The sequence below is a fragment of the Notolabrus celidotus genome, chromosome 7 (genome assembly GCF_009762535.1).
Source record: "Notolabrus celidotus isolate fNotCel1 chromosome 7, fNotCel1.pri, whole genome shotgun sequence".
Classification (NCBI taxonomy): domain Eukaryota; kingdom Metazoa; phylum Chordata; class Actinopteri; order Labriformes; family Labridae; genus Notolabrus; species Notolabrus celidotus.
Window position 1 is genome coordinate 35,734,187 of NC_048278.1, and position 24,214 is coordinate 35,758,400.

At 42.2% G+C, this 24,214-nt stretch overlaps 1 protein-coding gene across 1 annotated transcript in view; it reads right to left on the minus strand.

Annotated features, from left to right (window-relative positions):
• cacna1ab (calcium channel, voltage-dependent, P/Q type, alpha 1A subunit, b) overlaps nt 1–24,214 on the minus strand; it is a 148,201-nt gene that overhangs the window by 26,289 nt on the left and 97,698 nt on the right. The window contains exons 32-39 of the mRNA XM_034688888.1: nt 20,342–20,458; nt 18,656–18,721; nt 18,207–18,304; nt 16,852–17,002; nt 16,631–16,758; nt 15,960–16,056; nt 3,209–3,314; nt 2,698–2,805 (exon numbers count right to left, since the gene is read on the minus strand). Of these exons, the coding sequence (XP_034544779.1) occupies nt 2,698–2,805; nt 3,209–3,314; nt 15,960–16,056; nt 16,631–16,758; nt 16,852–17,002; nt 18,207–18,304; nt 18,656–18,721; nt 20,342–20,458 (871 nt within the window). The remainder of the gene's footprint in view (nt 1–2,697; nt 2,806–3,208; nt 3,315–15,959; nt 16,057–16,630; nt 16,759–16,851; nt 17,003–18,206; nt 18,305–18,655; nt 18,722–20,341; nt 20,459–24,214) is intronic.

The window sequence follows — 24,214 nt, forward strand, 5'->3', positions numbered from 1 at the left end:
GTGTCCTTTTCAAAGTGGCGTGTCTTCAGGTTTATAACATGTTTATTCTCATGCTTATTCTCTCATCTTATCATTGGGCAATAAGACATGTCAGTGCATATCTTTTACCTTAAAAGATGCCATGCCTTTAGCCAAACAACTTGGTGCTATTTCTCTTCATGCATTATTATGCTACTCATACTGAAATGCTCTCATTCCAAACAGTTTAACAATAGAATATTTATCCATCACAATCATTGTATGTAAATGTAAAAAAGCCTCAATCTATTGGCTAATTTGTTAGCTTGATTCTTCCTGTAGTGAAAAGACTTCTATAGAGGATCTTCTATAGTAGGCACCCCCTGATACCAGGACTAACTGAAGTGGTGGGTAGATCAGCAGTGCAGGCGTCCAGTCTGATGTGTTCTGTGTGTCTGAGTACATGTGTGTTGGCGTGCATGGGGAGTTCTTGCATGGGGACGTCCGTCTGAAAACACTCATGATGCAGGAGCGACTTATGCTAATGAGTAACAAAATGCAATCATCCATTTGTAAGGTTGTGTTTGACATGCTATGGCAGATGCTTCAGGCCAAGAACAACCGCTTATCTAAAAAGGGAGCAGTTTAAAAAGAGGTAAAGGTGTTTCCATGAACAAGTGAGATGGCGGAGGTCAAATAAACTGAGGCAACTCGTCAAGAAGCCGACTGCTCCGGCAAACCTTGTGTTGCAACCAGTGGCATTTTGGGCTGTCCCATTGATAAAGCCACCTGCATATCAAATATCAAGGTGTAACGTTCCTGTCTTACAATGCTGAGCTCCCCATTGGTCAGAGTTATGTTTGTAAAGTCAGGTTGCATGAGGACACAAAGGTCTTATCCTTCCATTTCTTGGTAACAATGCCATTCAGCCTATAACTCTGCCTGTGCTTGGCTGCTATAGCATCAGACTGCATGACTGACCATAAATTCCCCTTGACCTTACAACAAATATTTTAACAACTATGAACCCCTGACTCAGCAGACCTTCAGACAAACACACATATTGTGTTTATAGCTGGGAAGCGTGTTCATGTCTTTGTTGTTTGTACAGATTGGTGAGGGATAGGGGTGTAACGATTCATCTACTACATCAATGTATGGATTTATATTCCTCTGATCCGACTACATCAATCTGTGCTCGGCAGGTTGGCCTTCCGGACGACATATATCCATCTAACATCGTTTTTAAAAGGTAATAAGTCGATTGTATCAATACTGGAAAATAATGCATTGGATTTAAGCTTTATATGGATGTTTTTTTTGTTGCACTTTTAATGATAAAGACACTAAACGTTACTCAATTCAAGCGCCTGCAGACAACAAAACATAGCATGGCGGATGGCAGATGAGAAGCCGGCAAGCGAGAAAGTATCAAGCCACCATTGCGGTCCAGTGTGTGGAAACACTTTGGCTTTTGCAAAGATGGAGATGTGTCTAAATAAGTCGCTCACTGTTTGTAGGAGATGTAAAGGTCAAGTAAAGTAACCACGGCAACACACAAATCTATCCAACCACCTACTAAGGCGCCATGTGATTTCACACAACGCCGACCGTCCAGGCACCTCTTGCAACTTTCTCAAGGTAACATCAGCTCTGCAGAAGCCTCAGGCCTCACCAGCATGTTCAGTCAGAGACTTTAGTCATAATTAAGTTATACCTGATTCCCTTACAAGAAACAACAGGAGTCTAGAGCCCCGTTTCCACCAAGTGGTTCAGTTCGGTTGGTTTCTGTACGGCATGCATTTTTGTGGCGTTTCCATTGACCAGGTCCCCCAAATTACCCTTCTGTTGGGGTGCCAGACATACCGATCCAACCCCAGAAGGTGGAGCTAGAAACACTGCAGTCCGTTGATTGGTCAGAAGAATCGTCACTTCCCGTGCGACAACAACGAACAACACATAACCCCGCCATGTTTAAATCTCCAGTGGACTTCCATGGTCGACCGCAGAGGTACAGACATTCCTTGCATTTTTCTTCTTTGTTGCATTTATTAGCGGGGTACACTGTGTCGCGCTGCCATGACGTCACGCTATTATGTAGCTGACACGGCTAACGGCATCCGGCTTACACGCCGTCCACCAAGTAGGGCACGGTTGGCTGTGGAAACGCAAACAGGATCAGGCGTTACCGATCCGACCCGTACCAAACTGTACCGATCCAAACCAGACCGCTTGGTGGAAACGAGCCATAAGACTGCCCAGTGTCAAGTTATTTATTTCGCAGTCACACTGGTTGAATTTTTGGCTAAAAAGTTACTAATTGATTTCAAGTCACTGAATCGTCTAAATGAACCAATATCGTCCTTTAATCGTATCGGCAACCACGAATCATGATACGAATCGAATCGTTGTTAAAAAGAATCGTTACACCCCTAGTGAGGGACGTGAGCAAAGACTCACTGGAGGAACAAGACTCACTACGATAGGCCAGGGGAATCACCACGACTCCTGATGCCCATTAATGGTGGTTGAAAAGTTTCCTCGTGTCAGCTGTGGAAGTATGTTTGAGGTACAGGGTCTTAAGATGTGTGTGTGTTTGTACAGTATGTGTTCCTGTTGGAGTGGCCTGATCAGGAGATGCTAAGCAGTGAATGACACTGGTTGGTGGAAGCTGTCCTCTTGGTGAACTGGTGATTGGACACAGAAACACCACTATGCACAGTTTTGCCTCCAACTTACCCTTGTGCGGTGTAACCAGGAGATCCAGAGTCTTCTGGGATAAGTTTGGCCAAATGGCCATCATCTCCTTTCGGAGCTCCGCATCCATCTGGTGCTTGTCTGCACCGCCTGGGTAGCCCAGCCGACCCAGAGTGCCCCCACACACACGCACGCACAATCATGAACAAAACATTTGGGACAACCCCAAGTGCATACATCCACACATATGCAATCATCCCACATAAATTAAAACAGAGCACAGAAAGTACAGACCAGGTAGGCCAAAGGAAACAGATTTAGCCATTCAGGCATGCACACATTCACCCAAAACAAAGAGTAATATGTTAGTGTCAGAGTAAAGACAACGTTCTTTCAAAATGTGCTACCAAAATCTAGAGATTGCTTTTTGAGAGGATTGGAAAGAAACCTGGAGGTCAAAGTCCAACCCAGGAATACCCAAGAATATCAGACCGCACAGGAACTCAGCTAAACAGAAGGAGTAAAGGGTTTATAATACATCGGGGGGGCATACCCTTGGCAATCTTTATATCCAGTGCTGTCCTGATCAGAGCCATGAGGGTGGAGTTAAAATGCACCGTGTTATCTTCGGCAACTGGTAGATCCATGCGCAGCAGCCTCTGTGGAGAGCCAGTCAGGATGAGAGGATGAGAACGGGACATGTCCTTGATTTGTCTGACATGCCTGAACCTCCAGGATGGGGGCGGGGCAAAGGGGATGGGGACAGGGTTTGAGAGAGCTCCATAGACAACAGCCAATTAAAGACGGACTGGATTCAGGTTTTGTTTAAGGTTTCGAGGCAAGAATGGCGTGAAGTGTTCACGGTGATTCTTTCAGGTTGGACTCAGGTTAAGTCGGTGAATTTCAACTTGAGGTGCTTGGAATTCGAAGTCCTCTCCTGCTTATTTAAACGTCCACTGCTGGTTTAGTTTTGAGACTTGTACATTTTAGGGCATTAGCTTGGGGAAAACCTTGAATCGCCGAGTCCCTGCATCTCCTGTTTTTTCCAATGATACTCTACGAGACAGCACAAGTATCCAATGAGGGCCATCTGCTGCTAAGCAACTGTGAGAGCCGAGAACCACAAGGAAGAACAATCGGAGCCAGAATGACCTCCGACCCAACCTGTGCCCATGTTCCCTAAATGTGTGAATGCAGTGGCGCATTTACACATCCTTCTTGTTACACACATAGATATAAATATATAACAGTACACATACCCCGACCACCCGCCCCACTCCAACCCCAGCATCCCACCCGGTCCCCCCACTTACACAGAGTTATTTGCAGACTGCAATTAAGGGCGCTTAATTGGAGTCCTTTGGAGACAAAATAGGTCGACTGGGAAACATTAACAGTATCACTGGAGTAATTGTGCCATTTTTCAGGAGACTGCTGTTGTCAAATGTTACTTTGGCATCTGCTATAGAGCTCCCCCTACCCAAAAAAAGGAGGTTCCCTGTCTTTACATGTCTATACCAGGTAAACGCAATGGAGAAACCTGCGGATAGAACGAAACAAGCTGGGCCAGCTGGTGCCGCTTGCCGTTCCTATCCCGACCAGTTGGAATCCATCGAATTTACCTCCGAACATGAGCGTTGGGCACTAACAATGGCAAGCACGGCAGTACGATGACTGTGAGGTTGTGTTCGTGCTCGTGTGTTCCTGAGTGTGTGAGAGTGTCAGGCATGCCCAAAGCCGGGTACTACGCAGGAGGCGAAGGGCATTGGCCAACATCCACAGCGCTCGGCAGGCAACAGGCAGACAAGTAGGCTTGATGTCGCCCATAGCAATGCGGACAGGGAGCACGAGGATGGCATGCAACACCACACAACACCCCCCACTGGAATCCCACGAGCCCAGACACACAGAGCATGCAACATGCCTTAACTTCACTCCCATTGTTTAAAAACCAAAAATTTCCCCATCTACCCAGCCCGCTACCCCTGGACTTCCCTCAAAATCCACTTTCACAATACAAGCAGCCGTGCATCCGCGCAAAGAGAGTATCCTCAATCCAACCGGATTGATCCTAATATTCATTTCTTATGTCTTTTTTTTTTTTTTTTGCTAAACACATTTTGTTTCACTTATTCAAAGTCAAATTTGTCAGCGATGGTATTCATATCAAGTCAAGATCTCTCTCAATGCCAAACGGGTGCAGTGTCTTTAGGGGTTGTCAGAGTTAGAGAGGATTAGAGTTGTGGCATTCCCTGAAAGAAGAAAAATCATAAAGAAGATCAAAAAGAGATGACTGACGTTTCTTTCTGTTTTTGTTTTGAACCAACCAGACTTTACTTTAAGTTAGGATTAGGGGGAGAGAGGGGGGTCTCTAAAGGGGGGGGGGTCACATGGCGGGAACAGCAGTTAGTTGAGCTAAAGGTAGGCGACTCTAGGCTCGGTTCATGAGATGTAGTTACAGATAAAAAGGGAAGGGTTGAAAATGAGGAGGGAGAGGAAGGTGGCGAAACACTGAGAGAGTAGAATCGAGGGATTGTGGGTCAGTTAATAAAAAGAGGAAGCGTAGTGTCTTTGTAGGAAGAAGAGAGGAAAGAGAGAAGAAAGTCTGAAAAACTACAGAACGAGACAAGAGATAAAGACAAGGACTAAAAACAACACTGACATTACTTTGCTAAAGAGGTCAGGTTTCATTGTGATGCACGTTTATCCAAAACTACGTTTTCCCCAGAGAGGGTGAGGCATAGTGTCCACCAAAGGGAAGGCCATATGCATTAAGAGTGATCAGCGTCAAGAAGGTTGAAGATGTCTAACCTTCCCCTTCTTTCATTCTAACAAAAAAAAAAAAAAAACCATGAGGACTTTCTAATCTCCAAATGTCCTTGGATGGACTCTTATTTTTCAGTGGAGTTATCTCAATGAACACTAGAGGCTTGGATGGCTGAAGTATGTGATGGGGCCACTGCCGATACAGTCTTCACAAAAAGGAAAAGACAGAACTGAGAGGAGAGGTAAGGGAGAGACAGAGCTGGCTGGGATGGACCGAGAGGTGTTATGAAGGGGTGAAGATGGATGCTGATGGCCTGTGAGTGGACTCGGAGGACAACAGAGGAATGAGAGAAGTAATGCGAAGACTTAGGAAGAGACAGAGGAGAGAGCAAAGTGAAAGAGGGAACAAAGGTGATGAGAAAGAAGAAGAGAGACAGAAGATTAGACTACTCACATCCGGATTCAATTAAAGTGTAGCACAATGGAATGTTTCATCGTCTCTGTTTGAGGGTTAATTCGAGGCAAAGTGAGGAAACTTTAAGCTAGAAGCAGGCTTAGAATCTTTCAAAATAAAAGAACGTTTTTATCTAATTTGCTGCTGGAGCACCTCAAGAGTCAGAGTATTGACTTCTGAAAACACTAACACGGAAAACCCAGCATGTTTGTGGACCTGCAATGGTTTATTAGCCTAGGCAAAGCAGTGGGGAGATAAAACCAGGACCACTGCAGGTTGATTTCATGTTACCATTGAGCATCAACGCTATAAAAATGAAAACTTTAAATTGTTGGCCTGAAAATGTTCCATTATGTTGCAAACTACATCGAAGTAGTTATCTCAACTACCTGCATTAAGTCTGTTGTGTAAAGTTGGTCTCATTTCATAAGTTAGGTTGGCAAAACTTGAACTTATGAGTTTGAGGCTCAGCTAAATTATTTGAGTATGCTTCAGGCAAAGAACGGGGTCTCCAACTCAGATCTGCAGGGGTCTTCCACACTTTCAATTCCCCACATGTGGCGCCATCTCTCCTGTCCTGTGTGGATTTGATCGCCCTAAAGGTGAGTGTTTTGTTTGAGTATTGGGTAACACTTTACAATAAGGGTCCCTTAATCAGCATTAGTTAATGCATTATTAAGCATTAATTAACAGTTTAATAATAGTTTAATAATCGTTACAATGTATTACCTAACATTAACTAACACATTAGTTAGTGCATTAATAAGCAGTTAATTAATGTCCACTGCTCAGAGTTAATTAATACATTATTAAGCATTAATAAAAGTTACAAAACTTAATTAGTTAACCGTTAGTGAATGCTTTCTGGACCCTTATTGTAAAGTGTAACACATGCATCACTTAAGTAACACATTATAAATGCTAAACTGCCTCATTAGCATCAGCATAAGCATAAGCGTGTGCATCACTTTTAAGTGTCCTCTGGAAACACTTCTGTTGTGTTGCTGTCTATTTGCAGCGCGTTTTTCTAACGTATTGTGTTGTGGTCTTTGCATCGCGTTTTCTAAATGCTGCGCGTGTGTTGTCAAATTGATGAAGATGTTTTCTTAATTTTCTTGTGTTTTGTCAAGTTGCAGTGCTGTGAGCTCTCAGGGCCACCGTACTTCTCTGTGCCAGTTGAGATGTTATCTGTGATTATCTGTTTTAATTCTAAATAAAATGTGTTAAATTCTTTATATGTGTTGCTTCAACTACATTTCAACTCATTTTGCTTCAGCGTATGTGTTACCTAAGGGATACATGTGTTACACTTTACAATAAGGGTCCAAAAAGCATTCACTAATGCTTAATTATGGTTAAGTAATGCTTATGAGGCAGTTTAGCATTTATAATGTGTTACTTAAGTGATGCATGTGTTACACTTTACAATAAGGGTCCAGAAAGCATTCACTAATGCTTAACTAATTAAGTTTTGTAACTTTTATTAATGCTTAATAATGTATTAATTAACTCTGAGCAGTGGACATTAATTAACTGCTTATTAATGCATTAACTAATGTGTTAGTTAATGTTAGGTAATACATTATAAGGATTATTAAACTATTTTTAAACTGTTAATTAATGCTTAATAATGCATTAACTAACGCTAATTAAGGGACCCTTATTGTAAAGTGTTACCGAGTATGGTATTGAAACTCTAGCTTTACAGTTGGTCAGTTGATGGTGAGTTGATTACCGGTTAATGTAACTTTCATATGTTTAGTTAGTTTAATAAGGCATTGGTCATTACCAATAGTTAGCCGCCTTGAACATTAGCTAGCTACCTTGCAAGTGGGAAAACGGTGCAGTAATGTGCAGTAACAGAGGGACATTTTCTGAACAAACAATAATAAGTTGGCACAACTTTCACTTCTTAGTATGTAGAACTCAAAACTTTAAAGGGGACATATCACGCTTTTTTCATCAATATATATTGGTCTAAGAGGTCCCCAAAACATGTCTTTAAAGTTTATGCTCAAAAAAACACTTTGAAATCAGATTTTGGTCTGCCTGAAAAACCCTCTTCTTCAGTCCTCATCAGAACACTCTGTTTTCCCTCTGACCACGCCCCCTCCGGAAGTGGATGTGCCTCGGCTCTCCAGCACGTTGATCTAATGTTTACATGTTGGCTGAATATACACGGCTGCTCAGAGATCGCGTTACTTCAACCCTCTGAATCTGATCCTGACGGAGAGGCGCCTGCAGCAGGACCTTTCTGAAGGATTGGTCACAGATTTAGTGTTTCTTGTTGTTTTATTTGTCACTATGTCGACGTGTGTCTTTGTACACAGCTACAGCTACAGCTATGAACATATAGCTATGTGGCTATGCTAATTAGCGCTAGCACTTATCCATGACAAATAAAAATCATCCACTATATCTTCAAATCTGCAGACGTGGGGAGTCAAACCGACCACTGCCAGAAAGGCAGCCTACAACTAGCATGCCTCCCTCCTAAGCTCCTTGTTAGCACACATGTGTGCAGGTAATGAAAAACGGAGGAGGGATTCAGTATTATTTTATACAGTCTATGGACTGAACAAGCTCCGAGCTCTGACTCCGTGACAGACCGGATATTGTTGTTACGTAACAAAAACACTGAAGTCTGAAACGGCTCGTTTCACACACATTTACAGAAAGGTGGAGAAATCAGAACAGGGGCAGAATGGATTTTTTTCATTCTCGGGGGGTTTGTAGACAGGGAAACATATTTCAGGTAGAGAACCATTAAAAAGTCAATTTTGCATGATATGTCACCTTTAAGTTACACTACATGTGAATGTTAAGTTATCTCAACAAAAACTGTTCAGTTGGCTCAAATGTAAGATTTCTAGTTAGCCTCAAAACTCCAAAATCTAGTGCAGACAGTTGCCTTGACATTTTGAGTTTTCACAGCTTTTTTCATTTTAACAGTGAACCTGCAGTTAAACAGATAGTTCAGTTCTTTTGAGGTGCGTAATACACATACTATTAAAAAGTGCAAAGAGCTATTCCTTCATGCTCAAATCCTTAAACCTAAAATTAAAGAACAGCGCTAATTACTGAGGATTTAGGGCTGTGACGATGCTTTCAGCAGTAGCTTACAGGCTATTTGCTGTTGCAGTGCTACTTTTCAGAGCATTTTGCCCAAGCGGCAACTGTGGGAACTCAGCTACAACTTCTAGAAAGACGACCGGACATCACTTAGTATGCTGCTTCATTTTACTGGGAACTTTGCAGCATTACGTCAACAATGCATGACACGAACACACTTTCAATTCTGTCTCATTCTCAGGAACCCTGTAACTGTACGTCACTTCTTTACAGCACTTGAACTGCAACATTAACAGGGGGCATACTTCCATCTTGTGGACTGCATACGTTATCTTATTCTATCATTAATCTATTTATTTTATTTATCTACTCAGTTTTTATTGATATTTTTAGCCTTAGTTTTATTTTTAACTCTTATCCATACCCTTTTAAAAACTATTTTAACTATTTGTATTCTTAATTTTGATGCTTTAACTTATTTTAATAACACATATTTTGTTGCTGGTGTGCATTAGTCTCTATTTTAGTCGCTATTTTATTATATTTTATTATTATTAGTATTTTTTTGTATTGTTTTCCCCTAATATGTCTTGCCATTTTTTTTACTTCTGCTTCTTGTTTTTCAATCGCTGTAAAGCACTTTGGGTTGCATTTGATTTGTATGAAATGTGCTATATAAATAAAGCTTGATTGATTGATGCACGGTGGTGCAGTGGGTAGCGCTGTTGCCTCACAGCTAGAAGGTTCCTGGTTCGAATCCCCGGCCGGGTGGGTGCCTTTCTGTGTGGAGTTTGCATGTTCTCCCCGTGCGTGCGTGGGTTCTCTCCGGGTTCTCCGGCTTCCTCCCACAATCCAAAAACATGCTCAGGTTGATTGATCACTCTAAATTGCCCGTAGGTGTGAGTGTGTGCATGAATGGTTGTCTGTCTCTCTGTGTTTGCCCTGTGATAGGTTGGCGACCTGTCCAGGGTGTACCCTGCCTTCCGCCCGAAGCCAGCTGGGATAGGCTCCAGCCCCCCGTGACCCCTGACGGGATAAGCGGTCAAGATAATGGATGGATGGAAGGATGATTGATTGATAAGAACCATCGGTTAACATTAATTGGAAGTATTAACTATGACCAACCATATTTAGTGTCACTACATAAAGTTAATAATATTATATTGCATCAATGAAGTACAGATACAACAGCAACCTCTGGTCTCAAAATATGAAGCCCATGTGAAACTGCAGTTCATTGAGCGTCCACTTGAGGCTGGCTGCAGAATATATTAAACTTAGGAGTTTTGCCCAAATAAGGGCGTGGCTGACTTTACTTACAGACAGGAACACTGTAGCTGTTAGCTAGGAGGTTAAAGGCCCGCCTCTTTACCTCACACTAGCTTGACAGCAGTTTGGTTGAGTTCAGCATTTCCAATATGGCTGCCGCCAACGATTGCCTTCAAATCAGCGCTTCAGAAACAGATGGGTGACGTCACTGATACTACGTCCATTTATTATACAGTCTATGGTTTTGCGACTTTAAACATGCTCCAGTAATTAATGGTAACCCTGTTTTGTTGAATCCGGATGTCCCTGAAGAAGAGACTGATAGAGATGATACAAAGATGGTGACACTACTGAGTTTGAGAGAAGAGTGAACAAGACAGAACAACAGCTGATGCCGGAAAAACTAAAACCAAATCTTTACCCTGGTGGTCTGAGGCACAAAGAGAAACCACAGACACCGCAGAAGTGTCACTGGACGTCAAAAAAGCATCTTGATCAAAAGGGGGAGGTGGGAGGAGGGGGAGGGGGAGGGCACAACTTTTCTTGATCGTGTATGGAAATGTGGGCATGTGTATGTGAGCACTAAAGTGCCATCCACAGGAATAAGAGACGCAGAGGACTGAAGACAGACAACCTTTCCGGTCCTTCTGTACCTGCATCGTAAGCAAAGAGTTGCACGTCGGGGGGGGGGGGGGGATATTACTCTGGGTTAATCTAATCTCATTTCATCTCTGCCTCTACTTCAGATTGCCACAGGAACAAAGGACTTACTCAGCACAGACATCTCTACATAGACGCTAAGAAAGGAAGTAATAACCACAAGGAAGTCTTAACAGGAGGATTGTTTTTAAAATGTTATGAAATAATCAGACTTGCAGCAGATAAAGAAGAAATGTGGCTCAATACTGTTTACTCATACATTTTGTATTTCAGCTTTTATAGCTTTTGACACTGAGGGGACTTTATGTCACAACAAAGATCTTAATCAATAGTTGAACAAATGCAAGCCCATTGAATAATTCACAATATGAAATATTAATTTCAAAGCTATAAACAAGCCAATATTCCTCGATACGTTCGGGACAATTGGGAGCTAACTGGGTTTTTGGCGTGTCTGTGTTTTTTTGCGTGTGCATGCGTCCGTGCAGGTTGCAGAAGGACTGGCAAAGTCTCCTCCGTTCTCTTACTCCTGCGGCCTGACGGGAGGAAATAAAAGAAAGAGGATTGACTACCACTCCACTATCACTTCACTTCACTGCACGACAAAAGCCCATCCCTCCATCCCCGCGGTCGGAGAGAGAGAAGAGAGGACAGCGCTCACCACCACCACAACCACCACTAACAGACAATGAGGAGAACACCGCTGGGAGGAAGGAGGGAGGGGCGTAAGGGAGTAGGGAGGTGGTGGAGGAGGAGGAGGAGAGGAGACGGGGGAGATAGGGTAAGAGAGAGGAGAGGTTCTCCTCCCCAGCGATGGGGAGGTTTATAGGACGGAGACTGGAGGGGGGGGAAAAGAGGGGGAGAGAGGGTGATAATGGGAGTAAGGGAGGGACAGAAGGAGGTGGAGGTGGTGGTTGAGGGGGGTGGAGGGGTAAGGTGGGGAGCGAGTCTACCTTATAGGCGACCCGGGCGGGACACCTCTTCCCGAGGCCTAGCGGCGGACACATGTGTCTTAGCATCTGATACATGTCTGTGTAACTGATCCGGCCGCTGGGGTGGCCACACAAACACACCCACGCGGACATCACACGCACACACGCAGTCACACACCGGACACACACACACACACACACACACACACACACACACACACGCCCGACAGACAGAACAAACGAAGACGGACGACGAGTAAACGAACGAAAGAAAAACAATGAGGGGGCGGGGAGAGGGAAGACGCACAGAGGTGTGTTTGGAAGAGGAGACATGAGGAGAAAAAAGAAAGAAACCAACAAAAGAAAGGAAGAGGGAGGGAAACAAATACACAGAGGTTATTGTTCTGATCGCTCTGGATATGTGGTTTGCTTTGGTGAGAGAAAAAAAGGACAAAGAGAGAGAGAGAGAAGGAGGGAGTTCTTTACATGGAGTCTAGTCTGGTTTATCATAAAGTAAGGGAAAGGAAAGGAAAGGAAAGGAAGGGTAGAAAGGTTGAGGAAGGAGAGGAGGGTTGGAGGAGTTGTTATTTAGTTCAGTTAGTTGTTGTTGTTGTTGTTGTTGAGACACCGTTCTATGCGAGGTGAAAAGGGGGATTGGGGAGTTTTTTTCGACGCTCGAATAGAACTGGCAGCGGGGCTTCTAGCAGGCAAAGAAAAGCACCGCTGCAGAGATTGAAGTGAGTCACAATGACAAGTCAATGCAGTCTGTAAAGTGAGGCTGCGTGTCCACCAGGAACCTCTGCTCACGTCTGCGCCTCCAGGTGTTCATGGGAAGAGCTGGGACAGCCCAACAGTGCGTACAGACGCTCAGTTCACCCTCATCACTAAAAAGATAACCTCTGAGTACTTTCACTTTTATACGCCTCAGGTTCTAGATATAAAATGGATGTAAAAGGACTTGTGTCTAAGTTACAAACCATTATGCATAAACATCCCTCAAACAGAACAACACTGAGGCCCTTTAATGATTTAATACACTAAGCTAGGGCTCTTGCTGACATTGGTGTTTCAATGTTCCTCATGTGTCCCTCACAGGGAGAGAGAGCTTTCTGTGTTTGTGCACCAAAACTGTGAAACTCTCTACCTCTGGACATTAAAATTACAAGCTCTCTGGATGATTTTATTTATTTTTTTTAGCCCTGAACAGCATTATTAGCATTATGACCATTGTTTTAGCATCATTTGTTTTTAGTTTATTTGATTCTATCTTTTTTTTTCTTTTCTAGTATTTATATGATTTTATTGTATTTTATTTTATTCTATCTTTTTTAATTGATTTTAATTATTTTTTTATTTTTTCTGTTATTTATCAGATTTTTCTTATTTATTTTTATTCTTATTTTATTCCACTTTTTAAAAAATTGATTTCATTTCATTATTTCTTTTCTGGTATTTCTCTGGTTTTATTTAATTGCTTTTTTAATATTTTTTATTCTGTCTTTTTTATTTGTTTTATCGTATTTTTTTTTTCTTTTCTGGTATTTATCTGATTTAATTTAATTTATACTATATTATTTTATTCTGTCTTTCCTTCTTTATTCTATTTCCTTTTTCTTTTTTTTGGCATTTATCTTATTTTATTTAATTTAGTTTTTTTTTATTCTATCTTTTTTATTTCCTTTCTTGTATTTATCTGGTTTTATTTAATTAATCTTATTCTATGTTTTTAAATTTGTTATATTTTATTTCATTCTTTTCTAGTATTTATCTATGATTTTTTATTTATTTCTATTTTATTTAAGTATTTTATCTTATTTTTTAACTATTTCATATCACATCCCTCTATCTTGTTTTAGTCTTTTTTATTTTATCTCTTTCTTCTATTTTCTGTCTCTCTGTTTTCTTTTTGTAGCACTTTGGGCTGCATGCTTGAATGTATGAAAGGTGTTATATAAATAAAAATGAGTTGGGTTTAATAAATGTGAATGGAATCAGATATGAAGATTCCTCTATTAGTGTTTTATGTTTTAATAAGCCTGATTAAGCCCTCTCTGTTCTCAGGTTTCATGAAGTATAACTGTCATTTCTACCTTTTCTATTTAACCGGATGAAGGATTATATTCATCAGATATCTGGAGCTTAAGTTGGGGGCTGAACTGGTCCTCACTGGTCAGTGTGTTTTTAATGATAAGGATGAACTGAGCCTCTCTAAAGTGCAGCACCTTCAACATTTGTAAAACAAACACAGACATCATCATCAAAATGTTTTCCATGAGCATCCGAAGATACCGTTAGTGATGAAGAGGTATCTGATGGACACAACCTCTTCTATGTCCACAGTCCCTGCCCCAAAACCACACACACACCCTGCCCCTTTCCTTCTATCCCCATTCAGCAGAGCCACAAACAGAGCAGGTTTGGCCTCATTACTACAGTATTTAAGGTAACAGGCCTGTTACATTCTCCTTTAAAGGTGTGCCGTCACAAACGTGTGTGTGACTCCAGCTTTCTGCTCATGAATACACACGGGAAAGATTAGATTTAGGTGATCAGAGGCTGCAAAGAAGGGATGCTACAACATACTCTAAGATCTTTCTAGGCTGAGAATGCAACTTGATTTCCATTTGATTTGTTTTTACAGAAGAATTGCTCATAATGCTTGTTTTAGTCGCTTAACATTGCTGCAAGTTTTTGGAAAATTATCTAAATTTCATACATTAAATACCATGTATTGAATTTTTGTGTAGGCATTCTTCAAGAAGAGCGTGTAACAGGCCAAACAAAGTATATATACCTTAAGTTTTTAAAGACACTATGTGCAGAATTAAGAGATTTTGGCCTTTAATTCTTCTCATAAAAGTTAAAATCAGTATATGCTTTCAAAGGAAGGAGTCTCACTAAGTATGCATGAAGATATGAGTGAATCTAAAAGTTTGCTACTGATAGAAAATCCTTACACAGAAAGAGTTTACCATGCTTTCAAGACTCTGGACGTGCAGCTGATAACGCGCGTCCATATTTAGCCTGTGGATGATGCTAGTGTTGTTTTAAATAGCTGGTATCTAACTCCTTCTAGAGCTGGTTTTCTAGAGTCCAGCCCAATTTAAAATCCAATATCAAAAAGTTTACAGAAACTAATTTCTAATACTTTTAAAATGCCTACTCTTTCATACAAATGTCCCAAAGTGAGGTCATTATTTGGCTATCTAGGACTAAGCTTGTAATGTGATTGCATAACCACATAAAAATCTACACATAGTGGCTTTAAAATGCAAAATCAGATATTGCAAACTGCTGAGCACAGTGTTTCCCAAACATGTGCCATGGAGGCGAAAGAATCTGCAGTTTTCATTGCAAGCTGATATCAGCCGTTTTAAATTTGTCTCTTGCAGATTTTCTGTGTGATGGATTATAATCAAAGACAGCAGAGCGTTGAGCCTTGATGCCACATGGCTGGAAAACACTGGCCTTCTTCTATAACAGCTATGAGCGTGGTGACATTATCAGAACCAAGCCGTCTCTGCGTGTGTCTCTGCAGCTAAAGTCACTTCTTCCCACCCTCCCCAAAGAACCCCAACTCAAACAAGAACGATGCACATTGCTCGACCATTTCTGCCCAGGCAAAAATTAGACAGCAAGCGGAACTCAAAGACAATGGCTGACTGGAAGTCTAGACTCTAACGTATTACATATAACACTGAATTCAAAGTCAACACATCATCAGTGTCGTTTTTCCCCCAGCGTTCAGTCAGAAGACAATAGCGAGTGCAGTGCACCACCTCATGCTTCACACACCGCTACTGGTGTGTGTGTGTGCAAGTGCGAACTAGAGTGTGTGTGTGTGTGCATTTCTGCATTGTCCCAAACATTCTCATTCTCATCGTCAGAATGCATATACAACAAAAAAAACAAAAAAAAAAAACAAAAAAACATCCCCCCCCCAAAAAAGTATGATTCAATGGTGGAATGAGTTTAAAAACAAGTGAAGAATGCAAACCCAAAATAAGAAGAGTCAAAGCAAACAAAATAAAATGTTGAATCAGGAAAGAATCTGTTTTTGAAAGTGATTAAGAGCGACATTCATTCCAGTCTCTTAAAAAAAGGCGAGCAGGTTGCGTTTAAAGTTTGTGCTTTAGGGGTTTGGTCCAAACCTTGCAGGCCACCCTATGTGGGCATTTCTTGCCAAGGCCCAGGGGAGGGGAGATAACTCGCAATAAACTGTACATATCCTTATAATGTATGCGCCCGCTGCAAGAAAAATACAAGGAGGGGAGGTTAGGTGAGGGAACACAGAATACAGAGAGAAGAAGAGAGCAGAGGAAGATGAAACAGGAGATTAGATGTAAGAAGAGAGAGAGAGAGAGGAGGAGAAAGAAGGGCATTTATTTACACTGAGAAAAGGAGGAGGAACACACTTGTAACAGAGGAGGACAAGGAGAGGAATACATTTGTCACTGAGCACAAATTGTGCAGTTTTTATAAAGAAGATAGAGTTTGTAAGAGAGGAAGAGAGAGAGAGGAGCTTTACTCAAGGAGGCCAGCCTTTTACTGGCTTTAACTTAATCTCTCCATGTAGATCTTGAGTCACTAACTCGTCTGTCCAGCTTGTGCGCCGATTCGGGCCGGGAGAGAAAGTCAGGGGTTAAGAGTTATGTAACAGCAGTATGAGACTGTCCAACTGTTTACAGTGATGTCTTAAATTTAGCGTGTTTTAAGTCAATACATGAAACTGTTGTCTGCATGTCTGTGTGTTCACTCCCTCCAGTGTGTATTTCTGCCTTATGATTGCCTCGTACGTGCTGAATGCTTGCGCACCACTCACCAAGCTGCAGGGTCGTACTCGGCCCATATCCTTACATACTCGTCCAAGTGATGCGGTCCCAGGATGGATGAGTCCCTGGTGAGGTACTCAAAGTTGTCCATGATGACAGCCACGAAAAGATTCAGCATCTGGAGCGAGGACAAGGTAAACAGAGTGAGAACTGGCTCTGTTGGAAGCATGCAGACTGAGCGGCTTCATCCCGAGTCTTTCCTTCCTCTTACCAAGAACGAGCAGAGGAAGATGAAGGAGACAAAGTAGGTGTAGGCGAAGGTGCTGCCACATTCAGGTTCTGTGTTCCCTGAGTCTGGGTCGCATTCTTTACCCCCCAGGCACGCCAACATGATCTCATGCCATGCCTCACCCGTAGCGCTCCTGCAAGAGAGGAACACAATTGGAGGATATGAAAGAGTGAGCGCATTAGGAAGAGACTGTAACTTGCAAGAGGTGTGTAAAGGAAGGCATTCACTTAAAGAAGCAAAGGTTGTGTGGTGATTGCAACATGCTTTTGGCTTCCGAGTTGGCATTTTTGGAAGTTGTTTCTCTCTCTTTCTCACAGAGATTGGGGCGGCTCCACATGCACCAGATTAACTGCAATCACCACTTGCATTTAAGCCCTGCTGTGAGGCTTCTCCAGCGCCAGATTATTCCAGCATCTGATGTGGTATTTCGGCCCATTCTCCAGAGTTCTCTCGTGAATTTTCAATTGTTCAAACTTTCCAGCTTTGTGTGTTTTTACCAGTGACTAACTCTGCTGTCCTCCATTCTTCCAGTGCCTCCACGAGCCCCCAAACGCTGCCACTCTCTCTCCCTGGGTTCCCTCACCAGGCTCCTCCTCCTCAAGCCCTCACGTCTCCAGCCTTCATCTCTCCATGGATTCCCTCCTCATGCCTTGGACCCCTGGATCCTTTCCCTCTACCCTTTTCCCCCTTCAATAAATTCACTTAAGTGCTTCATCTGCCTCCGGTTGTGCTTTTGGGTTCCCCCTTAAACACCTGGTTTTTCTAACCGCCACAGGTTGTTCCTATTAACCATCGTCTCACAGCAGCACCAATGGGAAGCTTAAATGCTGTTGCAGGTTGTAAGCTACCATAAATAAGCAGACCAGGCTTTTATTTGAGTCGGTCTACAAACTCAGATGGGCTTTCTGTTTTTGTTTAGTCTTCATTTCCGTCTTTAAAGCCAGCAGAAGAAGGTAAGTCCTCCCCGTCCCTCCTGTCACTCATTTCTTAAGCCTTCTTCCTGATGAACTTGTGGGCTTTTTTAACCTCTTCCTCTGGCAGAAGTTCAATTTCAGCATTATATTTCTTCTCATTCTCTTAAAGATCAACAGAAAAGTGTCTTCTTACTGTTTTTATTGCACAAACATGACCGCCTGACAACATTCAGGTCCCCCTGTTTTCACCGTGATGCGTCACACATACAGGCTTCTAATTGAGACCTCCTTTATTTGCCTGCACGTCTGATAATTCTATACAGCCTGAGCTTTGTGACCTTCCCTCTGAGGTATCCTCCAATCACACAACACTAGCACAACTTTATAAAGACATCTGTATAAAAGCTTAGCTGTAAGACTCACCTGAAAAGCAGCATGAGGGCCATGATGAAGGTTCGGAAATTATTGTGCTCGTTGATGGCACTCTCCCTCTCCTCATCCAGTGCCAGATTCCCAAACAACTACACACAGAAACACAGCGGGAAATAGACCACAAGAAGTCAAAGAGGATCTATAACATGTTCTGGACTTGGCCGGTAAAGTTGAAACAAGGCGTAAACAATGGTCTCTGGATGCTGTGTTGATTTTAATGATATTTGATTCCATATACTTTATTCTTTACTTTGCCAAAGTCCTTTTTGACTTCATTTGTACTTCAATAAATGAACTGAAAGAGTAAATATTTCTTTATTTGATGGATTATGAGATAAAACCTTACAACCCCAAACTCTTTTCAAATCCTAAACCTGAAATAGCTGTTATAAATATTACGACACAGCAAAAGTTGAATCAGAGAGGTATGTAGCACTCACCTGCATGCCGATGATGGCATAGATGAAGAAGAGCATGGCAATGAGCAGGCACACGTATGGCAGAGCCTAACAGAGATGAGAGAGAGGAAATATTCAGAAGAGCTTTTAACCATTTTTAAATGATTATCAAAGTCTAAAGTAAAACAGGAAGCCCCAATTACAGTATATGAAACACACGAAAGTACACTAAATTCTGGTACAGATTATTGAACTTATTAAACAGAAAGGGTTTATAATTCAGAGGAAAAGGAAACACACTGTGCTGAGTTGAAATTACCAAAGTTCATCACTTTAAAATCTTTTAAAACATGGGCCTTACTTTAGGACTTTATGGGGAATCTAAAAACATAGTCATAAAACATTATCAAGTTGCATTAGATGTGCATTTTTAACAATTATTTGGACTTGTATGTGTAGTATGTAGCATGCCACGACTCCATATTAGGCTAGTAGTCTTTTACTTCTTATAAACAGTACATTAATAGCTTGCATTTGACTTTCAAAGAAGCATATATTATTCTATATGCTGACGATACAAATGTTTTCAATACAGATCTAGGTGAACACAGGTTGATAGCTTGCATAAACTGTGTTTTGTAATATCTGGTGTATGAGACACACTTATGGTACCCTTTTATGTATCTTAAAAGGGAGTTGCGTACACCGGTGCAACTAATATACCAGTGTCAAATGTTGCTTTTTATCCAAGAAGATGGCACTCAAAAAAGCAAGCGACCGATTGCTTCAATGTGCAAAGCTTAATTCATGCATAGCAAGGCTGACCAGTCTAGAAGCTCCACCTTCACAACAGAACAGAAAGCAAGTGCACTCACTTACTTGAACTCTCCCTGTCCCATTAAAGCTACTAACCATAGAACTTTCTGGAGTCCCTGAGCTCCCTTGTCTCGTAGGTTCCTCTGAGATGCTGCCATAGACGGCCTGCTGCTGTGGACGTGCCAGACTGCAGCTGCTACAAGTACTACTACTATCATCTTGTACTCTCTTCATCTCCCTCTATCCCTCTCTCTCCAACACGGTCTCAGCAGATGTGTGTCTAACATGAGTCTGGTCCTGCTGGAGGTTTCTGCCTGTTAAAGGAAGTTTGTCCTTGCCACTGTAACTTGCTAAATGCTGCAAAGTGCTCTGCTCATGGTGGATTAAGATGAGATCAGACTGAGTCCTGTCTGTAAGATGGGACTGGATCTTATCCGGTCTTGATTGTTAGGTCTTAGAGTACGGTCTAGACCTGCTCTGTTTGGAAACAGTCTTGAGATAACGTTTGTTGTGATTTGGCGCTAGCTGAATAAAGATTGCTTGATTGATTGACAACAAGTGACCAGCAGGTGGGGTTGTGCGAGTGTTTGCAAATCGGTGTGCACATTGGGTCCGTCTACAACTTAGAACAAGCATGTAGGTAGTTGGCAAGGTACTAAAAAGAGCTGCACAGCTGCATAAAAAATGCAAATTGCTGAAAACAATGCAATTTTTCATGCAGGAACCTTTTCCCCTTTGGGAGCCCCTCAAAAAAAGACTGTTCCTTAAATAACAAGGCAACTTACATTTCAGATTGTACAGAATTTAGATGTATAGGGTCCAAGTTAGATACCCTGGAGGTTAAGTAAGAAGTGCTTTGGATGTAAACAGTTTTCCCTGTTCTACTATCTTTGTGTGTTCATGACTGAATACCTTGAAGGACTGAACGAAGGTCCACAAGAGGATGCGGATGGTTTCCCCTTGTCTCAAGAGCTTGATGAGGCGAGCTGCTCTGAACAGCCTCAAGAAGCTCAAGTTGATGAAGTTGTTCTACAGCAGAGAGTGAAAGAAGAGAAGTTAGTTTCTGAGAGTAAACACCACCGGCACAACCTCCCGCTACCAAACCCAAAAACCCAAAAAACAACAGCGGTAGAAAGAGAACTGGGGAAGGGGGATCAAACCCAACAAAACAGAATCAACTGCAAACAGAACCGCTCGCGTCGGGTAGAAGTACAAATGAGAGAAAGATAGAGAAAAGGTAAAAAGACAAAGAAATAAAGAAAAAAGAGTTGGGGAAAAAGAAAATCAGAACTTAAAGAGTCTTAAGGTCATCATCCAATCTGGTAAAGCAGAAGGTTTTTTTTTCTTTTTTTTAATAGAACCAAATGCACTGATCTCTGGGGGGCAAGCAGGCCACACAGGATGGAGCACAATGCACTGTGCCTGTCAACCACACGCACACACACACACGTACACACACACACACGCTTACACACACACATAAGAGCATGGCTTAGGAATGTCTGAAATGTAACTCTTGAAACTTTTAGTAAGTTTCTCATGAAAATCGGTCCAAATTTGGCGTTTCTTGTCCAGACAACAGCAGCCATCGTGATGTGTGAGTTACATTTGATTCATTGTTTGAAGGTGCGAATGGTAACACACACACACAACTGGTAGTTTTTGCATATTCTACCAGCGTACAGTCCTCACACACTATGGCGCTGTGGTCTTAACACAGATTCAGTCCGATGGAATGCTTCATTTTTTATTTTTTTTGGTGTGTTTTGTCAGAGAGAATAATGTAAAGCACAGCAGCCAGACTCCCTGGTGATGTCCTTACATTGTGTGGCTGACAGGCAAGGCAAGAGAGGAGGGGAGGGTGGGGGGCATGAAGAGGGAGAGGAGGGACGGGAGGAAGGAGGGACTAGCATACAGCCTCAGTGCAGGCATAGTTTGGCACAGCAGCAAACTTTTTGAAGAAAGAACTGGCCCACATGCAGACCAGTGGACGCCAGTGTGGCCAGGCATAAAATAAAATAAGTTATACATTCACTTAATCATCTGTACGAAGAGTGTTTGATTCACTTCTTAAACTTCAGCTAGAAAACAAACTAATGTTGTCAGAATAACAAATCTAAGTGTATTGATGAAGACAGTTAATCTGGTTCCCAAAACAAACAAGTTTAACTAGTATAACCACAATTCTTATTTTACCCATCCTCACTGATCTATCATAGCAGGAGTCACGTCCTCAAATTGGCATGTTTATACCATAGACTGTGTAAATAATGGACGTAGTATCCGTGACATCACTCATCTGTTCCTGAGTGCTGTTTTGAAGCCAATTGTCAGCTGCAGCCATATTGGAAATGCTGAACTCAACCTAACTTAGTGTGAGATAAAGAGGCGGGGTTTGAGCCTCCTAGCCAACAGCTATGTGTTCCCGCCTCAAGTTAGTCATGTCCTTAAACGGGCAAAACTCAATCTTAATATCTTCTGAGCTGTTCCGTAAGGAAAAAATTCACCCTAGCTCTTCAGACTGAAGCTGTTTTTTTTTTAACCAGGCTGTAAACATGTTTATTAGTGCTGTAAAGATCGTCTTCTTTGAATGGGTGTGTATGTGGTTTCCTGTGTTTCTGCTCAATGGCTACGTGTAATCACTCTATTCCCGTGCTAATAAACAATTGCAGTTCCACAGACATGCTGGGTTCTCCGTGCTAGCGTTTGCAGAAGTCAACTGCAGCCAGCCTCAAGCGGACGCTCGATGAACTGCAGTTTTTTAACTCTTCTGCATGGGCTTCATATTTTCAGACCGGAGGTTGCCGATTGGTTTATACCAGAACCATGAGGTCGATGTGAAAAATATGACCAGTTTGGTTACGCTGAGGCATTAAAACTTGAGACTTTTTAAAGTCTAAAAATGTCTGAATTGTTGGTCACATGTTGTGTCTAATCTATAGAGCAGCTGGGGCTGTATCTCAGATTAAAGGCTACTGCCATATTGCTCTACTACCCTGATGTAAACAAGCACAGATAAGGAAAGCATTTGTCTAGTATTTAGATATAGAAAATGTTGATTAAGTTCTATGTAGGCTATGTTTGGTTAACTAGACCAGAACAATGTGTAACCAGCACATAGACCGAAGGCTGGTGGTGCTAGCTCTGCTGGTGTTAGCTAGTCTCTGCAAACCAATTTGTCCATGTGACCTCTGAAAATGCTCGTCAAACTAGAAATGCTCGGAAAGGGAAGTCATAGCGGGATGTCCTTTCTTGCTAAACACTGCCCACACAGAGAGAAGTAAGATATGAAAGCTGGGCTGCCCTGTGATAGATATTAAATATGGCATAAGGCACATTCATGTATTAAACTGAATGAATGATACCTAAGGTGTTATGTGTTCTGTCATTAATTCAATAGTGTACCTGTCTATGTCATCATGTGGAAGATTTTAAAAGATCATCATCATCCAGGAAGCGCATGCACTGGAGTGAAGGGGTTAAAGAGGTCCAGGGGAGGGGGTGATTGGGGGTAAGGAATGGGTCGGGGGGGATACACATGACCAATGAGGATGCAGCAGAAAGCTTTGAGAGATAAATTACAAACCAACCGGATTCTACATGTTTGAAGATGTAGAAGGATGAATGGGGAGGGAGGTTTTTAAAGACATTTTGGGTAAGTTGAAGAACATTGTGAGTGAGTAGGAGACAGTTTTTTCAAGGGTGGTGGTGGTGGTGGTGGGGGGTGGGTGGGGGGGGGGTTGGTCGTGTGTTTTGTTGGGCGGGGGCATGGGGCGAAACACACACCATCACCATCATTATCATCATCATCATCATCATCATCACAGCACCACCACCACATGTCATGGCGCAGCACGGATGGAAGAACACGATGAAGGATTTCATAGTGCATTTTGATTGGATGGATTTTTTATCAGAGGAGGAGGAGGAGGAGGGGAGTGGGCGAAGGACGCCAACAAAGTAGAGAGGTTTAAAGAAAGCATGTAAAGAGATAGAAGAGGAAGACGGAATCATTATGGGTGTCATTAAAAAGGCAGGGAAACACAAGTTCAAGTCAAACAACAACAGATACAGTTCGTCAACCTCTCTCTGGTGCCAGCAGCGAAACAAACACAGAGACCAGTCTTCTTATGGGGATCTGGCATTTTCATCTCAAGGTCTCTTCCAATAAACGAGTGTGCACAAGATTGCTCTTTAACAAAGCAACCTGCCGTCATGATCACTTAAAGTTTCCACCTAATTATCTAGCTCGAGCAGAGATCAGGTGTTCCCAAGCACCAGATTAGCCGCTACAAGCTGGCAGAGAATCAATCAGATGTCTGAAATGATCAGCTCACACAGCACTGATAGAGTAACGTCTGCTCAGACAGCTAGAGAGTCAACTGAAGGTGTCTTTAATAAACTGGAAACAGAGTTGTTTTGGAGTAATCAGTGATGCCGATTGAGTCAGAGTGGATAAGAAGAAGATTCCAGTACAAGTCTGAGGGATTTTCTGAGAGCAGCACTGTGTTGCACCAGCTGTGCATGAGTTCAAACGTAGCCTGGTTTGAGCATAATTTCTAATTCAGGATGGAGTTTACACTCTACTAACGTTTTGGGCGTTCCACCATTAGCATACGTTACATCTTAAGTTTTACGCCTAGCTCTGGGTCGGTGTAAAGTCCTCTGTAAAGATTGGTTCTCATGGCGCACTCTTTCCAAAGACGGGATCATTTGAAGGATGAGGAGAAGCAGCTGTGATGTGTCTACAACACACCCAATGCGATGGATTACATCAGGCATGTC